The following is a 9,460-nucleotide window of genomic DNA, read 5'->3' as shown; positions in this document are numbered from 1 at the left end:
ACCATCAATTTGATGTAGGCTAGCTCTATACAATTACATGTAACATGCAGCGACAAATGTAAACATTTTCATGTTCATGAGCACATAATGCTGCTCAGAGGTCATCGCTTGGACATCATCTTATTATTTCCGTTCAAAATATGACAGGTCCCTGCGGTGTGCTGAAAAAACGCATACATGCTAGCTTTCGATTTCAATTTTCTTTTTTTTTTAACTTTTCTGCAAACTACTTCATGCTACACACGTACATTCTGATTCCCATTGAGATAATAACATCGTGTAGATTCAGTACCATTATCAACTAATTTTGTCTACGTTGCTTGATTGTTGCTTAACACCATATTTAAGAATGTTTCATTTATACGATGGCCTGCACCTCATAAATGCCGCTTGTCAGGTGTCGTGTACCTTATACAATCATTCTAATCAAATATCATCCGAGAATAATACACCGCTGATTACCATTTACATATATAATTTGATTACAGTTGTATGGCGGCCTTTTGTAAACAGCAGGCATAATCCAGGGATTCAAGTACCTCAGAAAAAACATCCAGACTGAGTTGATTTACTGAAACAAAACCGTAACATTAAAAAGTCCGTAGACGCTTAATTCGAACAAAAAAGTATCCTATATTTATTCGGGCTATATAGTTTCAAACTACATGTACATAATTTAGCACTATAAATAATAAATATTTCCATTAATAAATAGCAGGTCATAAATATGTGATAAATATGAAGTTAATGGGCGGAAAGTTAAATAAATAAATAACATTCTCTCGTAATGTACACAATAAATATTTACAAAGGTCTGATGTGTTTACAAATGTTTTGCATTTTAAGTTTTAATATGAATGGCTATTCATAATCAAATTAAATAAACTTGCAAATGAAGGAAAACTGTACAAATCCGCGAACATCCGCCAAATTCTCTTATCCCTTTTACTTAATGGGAGTCATGTTCCTAAGTTTACCGTGCTATAAAGCTATTAACACACCAAACTCATTTATATTTACGTCAAGACAGAAAATAATTTTAGTGTAGAGTGCTTTAGAAAAACAGATTCACAGTTTGTGCGTGCAAAAATTGTTAAACAGCAAGACTTTTCACTTGTAATAAAGCCGACGTCATGATGTCCATGGTTACTTTAAACTAAGTTAATAGAGCGCATTTTGCTCTCAACCGAACCCTATTGTCAATAATGACGTCACCTTTTGCTTCACACGAATGCTTTAAGCTACAAATTATTGCTGAAGAGACGCCTTCCGAGCGATACAAAATGTAAACATATGTGCACACAACCCAATATCGAACAATTGTTGTATTTAAGGGTCTCTCGTGAATACAGGCCATGAGTCGTATAGGGCGCTGGACGGTAATTAGCCTTGCCTTTCTTGACGTCATTTCCGGCAAGAGTGAATACAAAGCCAAGACTGATGTTCTACATAAAGAGTCGGTATCCGCTACATTACACCCCCTCTGGAGCCATTCGGCATACCTCCAGCATGTGCTTGTGAAGATAACGCTTCTGTGCAAAAGCTCTACCGCATTTTTGGCACACGAAGCTCTTCGTTGTCACTGTGTGTATCAGGAGATGAGATCTCAGGTTGGATTTGTCTGCAAAGGCTTTGTCACATCCGGGCTCTGGACACAGGAAGGGCCGTTCGCCGGTGTGTGTGCGCATGTGCCCTTTGAGGAGCCAGGAACGAGTGAAAACTTTCCCACATTCGTCACATTTGTTGCGCTGGCGGGTGTGCGTGCGCATGTGTGATGTAAGAGCCGTCAGCACAGTAAAAACTCGACCACAGTCTGAACACTTGTAGTGTCGATCTTTGATCCCCAATTTGTCGCTTGAAATAATTTTAATGGTAGGTATAGACTGATTGCTGTCGCATTCGTCATTGCAGGCCTTGAATGCAGACGAAGGCGATTCTAAGCGAGGTTTGCTCGCGGTTAATTTTTGATTTGGTATTGATTGATCAGAAATTTCTGCCCTGCGCTCGATTTTATCCACTTTACCGAGGTTTGTTGGGGACGCAGTCTCGAATTTTATGGGTTTTGTCCAGACAGAGTTTTCTCCCTTAATTATCATTTTAGACCTGGTGGCGGTAAAAGACGAATGTGTCGCTCCAGAGGAAGTCAGGCCTCTCTTGACGGAGACCGGAAGTTGTATGCCCATTACTCCAGAGTTCTGTCCACTGAGTTGGTGGCTTACGGTACCAGTTTGAGTTTGAGATTTGATGGTAAACACTTTGGCCAGTAATCTGCCTTCAAGGCCGGTAAGACTTCTTATCTGGGCTAATTTCAGATCCTTGGTCGACTGAACTCCCAAACGAAAAGGACCGAGCACAAAGCTGTTACTAGAGACCGGCTTCTCTGGTCTCAGACGTAAAGCTGTGAGCTTTTCAATGTCTGAAGCATTGGGCTCTGACATTGCAGATGCCTGACGCAGCGAGCAGAAATGAGGGCGATTGTCAGGTGCTTTTTTAATTTCCGTTGCAGTGTCCGTAGTGATGTCTTGATCGGTGTCCCCTAGGTCGCTGCTGGGTGAACATGCCTGGTCACTTCTCATAAGGTAGTCGTCTTCGTCAGGGCTGGACCAGCTACAGGGAAAGTCCTGAGGCCAGACGGGCCTCTCGTGGGGTTTCAATCCCGTTACGTCCAGCTGAGGAAACTGTCGACCCAGATAAAACCGTGTGACTACTGACACCTGATGCCAAGGGTTGCATTTTTGGCGGTACTTAAACTTGGGCGATGTTTGCAGTATTGAGCGTGGGCTGTACGATGTGTCTTCCAATCGGTCCCGACAACGTGGAGCGCCCAGTCGCCTGTGTCTGTCCATAAGGGGGAGGGCAGGCTTGATGTACCGCCGGCCAGACCTAGTCACCGTACGGTGCTGATTTCGCGACCCATCTGAAACGATAAAGTTAAAAATAAAGGATGAGCAAAAGTTGCTTCACATCCCGAAAAGAACAACAACAAAACATTATCATAATAATACATAAGAACCAGACGATCATTTTAGGTGTTACGTGTATTCATTTAGGCCAGAGTAATTGTTTAGTACAAGCGATGTTAAGTCTTTATTGTTTGTATTATGTTTCAAGAATTGCAAGAAGTCAGATAGTGGTATAAACTGTTTCCAATGCGCATTACACATTTTAACCGGATAGACAACGGCAAGTGTTTCTATGTTAAATAAAAGCCTTGTATAAGCCTAACCCTGTCAACAAACGCATAGGTGAATTTCCAAATGATAAAATCAATCTGCTTTTTAGTTAAAAGCTGAATGGTTTAACACGCTGTCATTTTCAGCAAAGTCACAAAATCAGATAATTAGAATATCGCTAATCACAACTTAAGCAACAGAAGCTCATTCACAGACGGCACTATTTGGGTGAGAGTGATGTTCGCTCCGTCAGCAGTGTCATCACAGTGTGACACTTACGCGTTTCCCTTTTTTTCGGTGGTGTGTGGGAGTAATCAGAATGTACTGTAGTAATGTGTTTGTACATCAAAATAAATGTGATGACAATACAGAATTTTGAATAATTCTAGAATAGTGACGTCTAATAAATTACAATTAGCATTACCGCATTTTATCGGTGACGTGAAACCATTTGGGAACTATATTATTTACACTGCCTACTCTGGTTTTTTTTATTTCTTGACATTCGTAACACGCCAACATTGTTCCTAATTGCACGCGATTTACTGACGTCATAGCTTGACGGTTTGCCGTTCAAGCGCACCTGCTATCGTCTGTTGGTGTTGGAAAACGTCAAGAAAGCTCTCTTCACCAGTGAATGAATGTGACTGGCCCATACATATTTCGCGAACAGAAACTTCCGCAGTTAACGATTGATACTGCTGATTGTCCAAACTTCGACTAAAACATCCTCGCGGACCCACTTACGGCTTACTGCCAGAGTAACGACTGAAGTGAGTAGGCCTACATCCAAACCTGTCACAGTTTCTGCCTACTTATATCGCCGATATTACGAAAAACAACTGACCACTTACCATCTATTTCTTGCGATAATCTTCCGCTGTAATTTCTAGAAGTTCTAATAAAGCACTTCGGCATCTTTGGCTGCTCTGTGTAACTTTCTACAGAACCAATTGGCCTCCTGCAAGCACCAGCTGATTGACTCCGTTGATTCAAGACGCGTTCGACAATCGTGAACGAACGGTTGTCCCCACACGTGCGATGACGTCACAAAAACGTGGCCCATCGGTGTTCTCAGAATGTTTCCAAGAATGTTTGGACGTTCCGCATGTACATGTAACGGCTGATGTTAGCGTTCCCTAAACTACCCTGGATAACGGCCTTTTCTTTTAAATTAAAAAAAAAACAAAAACAAAAAAAAAAACAAAAAAAAACAAAAAAAACCCCTTAGCAGACAGTCTGTATGTGCCGTCCATTAATAAAATATTATCGTTTTATAATGAAATGAAGCAGAATATAAATATGGCCTATTTAACAATGAGTCTTTTGAAAATGTTGTGTACATTATAATTTACTTTATTATAAAATATCACTTGTATCATTCCTCGGATATTGTAGCATAAAATTCCTAGTTCTTATCACTTTTATGGGTGGAGGAAACCGGACTGCCCGGAATGAACCATCATGCATTGGCATGTTATAGTCATGGCTAACTGTATACCATGTGTGAAATATACCGTGGGACATATATGAAGCCTTTTTGCCGAGAAACATTCTCGTTATGTTAACTGCATGAAACAGCTTTATATGCAGTTTGAGCACGTATGGCTTCGTACGGTGAATTATTTGACGTAAATCATTAACCATGAAGATCTGTCTGTAGCTGCATGAAAACAGCAGAAACAAGGGAAATTAGTAAACCTTCCATAATACGACGCATACAGTATACTAAATGCAGTTGGCATTTCTCGGCAATGTACTCGGTAAGCCGAATGATTTTATACAGTTAATCCGTAAAGATAATTTAATTCCTGGATGTCTCACTGACTGTAGGCATAATCACTCTACTTGGTCACGTGGGATTTTATGTAATTGACAGTATCGATTACAAATAGTTTGAATCCTTAAACAAAGTGTCCTTAATTCTGTACTACACAGTTCGTACATCGGCTAGGATATATATGCATATGTATAGGCTTACCATGTTATACTTTATGTTCTTTCACTCAACAGAGCCTTTCATTGAAAATATACATACATCTATATAGATTGATAAGTATGACATATGAATTACTGCAGGATAATGTCCAATAGCGATTGTTTATTTCCACAGTGTAAATATTCCCTCATAATTCACATAACTGTATATACATATATAGGCTTCGATAATTTGCATATAGGGCAATGCACACTGTATCATTATGCATGACAACCTGAACAAACCCATGCAGTTGGATATACATAAATAAGGCACATCCAACGGAGTTCATTCATATTGTAGCCTATACAGCACTGCATCGGCTATATACATTCATACAAACTGTACATATATACTGAGGTACATAGACCGTATTCAATGTGACTAACAAATGTTTTTTACTAACATTAATATCTACACAAATAACAGATACCGGGGAGCATATGTTATATAATTCATGTAATGTGTACAGAAATCGTATTATATCCGCATAGAAGCTGCATGTAAATGGATATTTATTTATTTATTTTTATTTGATTGGTGTTTTACGCCGTACTCAAGAATATTTCACTTATACGACGGTGGCCAACATTATGGTGGGTGGAAACCGGGCAGAGCCCGGGGGAAACCCACGACCATCCGCAGGTTGCTGGCAGACCTTCCCACTTACGGCCGGAGAGGAAGCCAGCATGAGCTAGACTTGAACTCACAGCGACCGCATTGGTGAGAGGCTCCTGGGTCATTGCGCTGCTGTAAATGGATAGAATGAATGATTGTCTACATACACAGCATCACATAGGCTTTAAATCTTCGAACAAATCACTGCGAATTAATCATACTTGATTATAGTCTTGGATTGGTTTTCATAAGGTATAAATACACGAGAAGCACTATACTGTCCAACTCTCTTGTCCAGAGTTATTCCGAAGCTATGAACATGAAAATACTGTAAAGTCCTACAGTCCAGAATATAAGGCCGATAATGCAGGCCGAGTGGTTCAGACGGAGAGAGGTGAGAGAACTGCGGTGAGCTCCCTTTACGTCCCCCTCTTCATACAGGCGCTTGACCTGGTAAAACAAATGAAAAAGGAAAAGAGGGATGACTTGCATCGATTGATTGGCATTCTATCCATTGTCTAAATTATATATGTACTGTTTGTATGGTGGATTCATTGTCACATATTGTAATTAATCGTTAGCTGATTTACAACTTAATTGATTTACTGACTGGCTATTGATTGACTGATTTATTAATAGATTGGTTAATTCACAGAATAATTGAAAGCATCATTTATCGATTGAGTGACTGGCTGATTTATTGTGTTAATTATGGAAAATATAGATTTGAGGTGTTAGATACATATAGTTGTCTTTCTTCGAACACCAGAGCAAAAATTTGAAATTTAGGAATGAATTCATTCATCATGCTCGCCTCGAAGTCGGTAGAAATGGGATCAAACCCGTGTCGAGTCATACCAAAGCACTTTGGCAGCATGGACTTAAAGATCCCAAGCATACACATACGTATTGAAACTGAGTTGATGAACATTTATCATGCACCGTGCGTTACATATTCATGCAAATACATGTACATACATGTGTGCACATCATTCGAACTGTTACGGTGGCAAGTTACACGCACAGACAAAGGTATTTAAGTCTAGGGTTGAATTACAATTGAACGTCAGCACATAAGGTTCCACAATTCCACGTAGTGTTTAATATATCTTATACCTGGCGAGAGAGATTTAGAGCCAGTAGTCCCACGGGAAGACAGCAGAACAGTGACGTCATCACGGAAAATAGCATGTGGGTGTCTGGACGTTCCCGAACGAAGGCGAACTCTGAATCGGCATGGCTCTGATATTGCAGAAAATAAATTTTGGTTACATTGAGTATAAATAAATGAACACATTCCATGCAGTCTATATATCCTGTCATCAGATAACTGTATATTATTATAATGGTATATATTTATCGAAAATTCGAAGCAAAAATTATCTTAAAAGAATATATTTTATCTTTCCAATAAAACAGTTTTGTTTCCTTTTTGTATTCTAAGATTTCTTTTTCCACACATAACGATTTAAAATATTTTATTCTACGGTGGCCTGTTCTGACCATAACATTTGTGTGTGCGAGCCCATCAAGTTGCTCCGAGTAGCCTACGTGGCTCATGTGGCAGTGCTTCTGTGCCATATATACATACATAAGTGATCGCCTTGACCTGTAACTCACCTCTGTTTTCAGTTTCCCTGTTTCCTCTTGTGTAGGAACCCAGGATGACGTCACACTCTCAATTTGGCACTCCAACTGTCGGGAAAATACGTGACCTATTAGTGACGTTCATGAATTTCTATTTTGTAGTAAATTAAACATGATTCGCAAGGTAATGAATTCTAATAGTATAGGTAAATTAGGTATACTGTATATACAATGCCTGTTTGAGTCAATGATGAATATCACAAACTTAATTTGGCTTGTACGAAATGGATTCGATCCTTTATTCCCCGCCATTGTGAATATGGATGTCATCTTCACCACTGACGCTATATCAGAGATCGCGGTTAACCATGCTCTTTGTGAATTCAAACATAACTGTGCAATTTCATACATAACTTTCAAACCAAGGGGTTTCTTTTCACATACACGCCTTGATGTCAGTCATTGAATTGGGGCCCTTTCTTCCGTATTTAACAATGTGAGACACATACAGGCATTTTAATATATATGCATAACATTATACAAGGCTGTAAATATTAGGCCTACATACGCTACTTTTTTCTGAAAATCCTCACCTTCCACCAATAAAAGGTATTAATAATATAGTTTCTATGCTCCATAGCAAACAGATACCCATAGTAGCAAAAATATGACCTGATGATATATAGTAAAGTTAACATCTTACCTGGACGTAATCGTGAAATTTCAATTTTCCTTTCATCTTCGTACATACACCTTTACGTCAGATCACCATTCCTAAATATTAACCTGATTGTCGGTCGCAATGACATGCCGAAAGTATATACACCTTTACGTCAGATCACCATTCCTAAATATTAACCTGGTTGTCGGTCGCTATGACATACTGAAAGTATAATTATACACATGTAAACAGCACATGCGACGGAGAAATATAAGGCACAGAGAAGGCTGCATACTGTATACATATACATACTCTCATGCACTACGTGCTCGGCGTAGATACTACTTACACAAACATAGAGAGGAAAGGCCCGTTACATTGGCAATGTTTTCACAGATGCCGCACAACGCCCGCGCTCACTTATAATAAATATTATAACAAAAACTCTTCGTTCTGCTAGAAATGCCAAGTACAGTAATATAAATACGAGGGCGTTGTGATATACAAATAATATGTTGCACAGGCTATTATGTCTCATACTACAGCCGTTCAACATTATTAATGACATACAAGGTCTACAAAATATTTATTTAACTGAATGAATGCCAGTGAAAAACCACTGACATATGACAAGTTACTGGCGAGCTTTTCCACATGTGACGTATAATAATGCACACCATATTGTTGTAACACCAATAGTTTTTAGCGAACGTTAGACTGCGCAAACGACCACATGAGTGTCACCAATCACCAAGATCCCACGCGAACGACCACATGAGCGTCACCAATCACCAAGATCCCACGCAAACGACCACACGAGCCTCACCAATCACCAAGATCCCACGCAAACGACCACACGAGCCTCACCAATCACCAAGACCCCCCACTAAAAGGGAGACCGAAAAAAACTCCCTGCCCAGTACAATTAAGGAAAGGCGAGAACCTTCAGCCACTAGACCACAGTCCGTTCATCTCAATCGAAATATGAAAAGCCTCTGAAGTCATTTGACATTTATACACGTATTTACATAGAATGAGCATTTTACAGGTGCATGTAAGTTGTCCTTGTGCGTGCACGTGCGAGAATAACGCATGAATAAATCATATTGGTTTAGAACATGCGTGCACGTGTTTCGTTATAAACTGGACCGTTTTACTCCATTTCACTGCGGTCCACTCCATTGCATGTGAAATCATTATCATATGCCATATGATAACACCTTACATGTAGGCCTATACCTGGTACAGTTCATACACATTACCAATATAGAGACTGTTGCAAGCCATGTAATGCTTTCGGTTTACACACAGACAAAACGAAGGGAATGCTGCTATATTGGTGCTTTGGGGGCGTGTCGATAACAGCACGATGCCAAGATTGACAGCTGTCATACATGTCACATGTAAGTTACATCTCGACAGGTGCTGCCTCTTTCTATATTG

General features: G+C 39.7%; 1 protein-coding gene across 1 annotated transcript; it reads right to left on the bottom strand.

The window, feature by feature from the left end:
• Positions 1-4,160, bottom strand: LOC135475552 (zinc finger protein 354B-like). Its single transcript, XM_064755477.1, has 2 exons — positions 4,028-4,160; positions 1-2,917 (listed from the first exon to the last, which is right to left on the bottom strand). The coding sequence occupies exons 1-2, from the start codon at positions 4,089-4,091 to the stop codon at positions 1,473-1,475; spliced, it is 1,509 nt and encodes a 502-aa protein (XP_064611547.1). The 5' UTR covers positions 4,092-4,160; the 3' UTR covers positions 1-1,472.
• Between the last annotated feature and the right edge of the window lie 5,300 nt (positions 4,161-9,460).

The sequence above is a fragment of the Liolophura sinensis genome, chromosome 9, assembly GCF_032854445.1.
Source record: "Liolophura sinensis isolate JHLJ2023 chromosome 9, CUHK_Ljap_v2, whole genome shotgun sequence".
Classification (NCBI taxonomy): Eukaryota; Metazoa; Mollusca; class Polyplacophora; order Chitonida; family Chitonidae; genus Liolophura; species Liolophura sinensis.
Note: the sequence above shows the minus strand (reverse complement) of the source record. Positions and strands in the feature narration are given on the sequence as shown.

Bases quoted from the DNA above. Each gene is read 5' to 3' on its own strand.
- LOC135475552 (XM_064755477.1), bottom strand. From the start codon at position 4,091: ATGCCGAAGTGCTTTATTAGAACTTCTAGAAATTACAGCGGAAGATTA. The intron at 2,918-4,027 runs GTAAGTGGTCAG...TTATCGTTTCAG, and splicing joins ATTATCGCAAGAAATAGATG to ATGGGTCGCGAAATCAGCAC.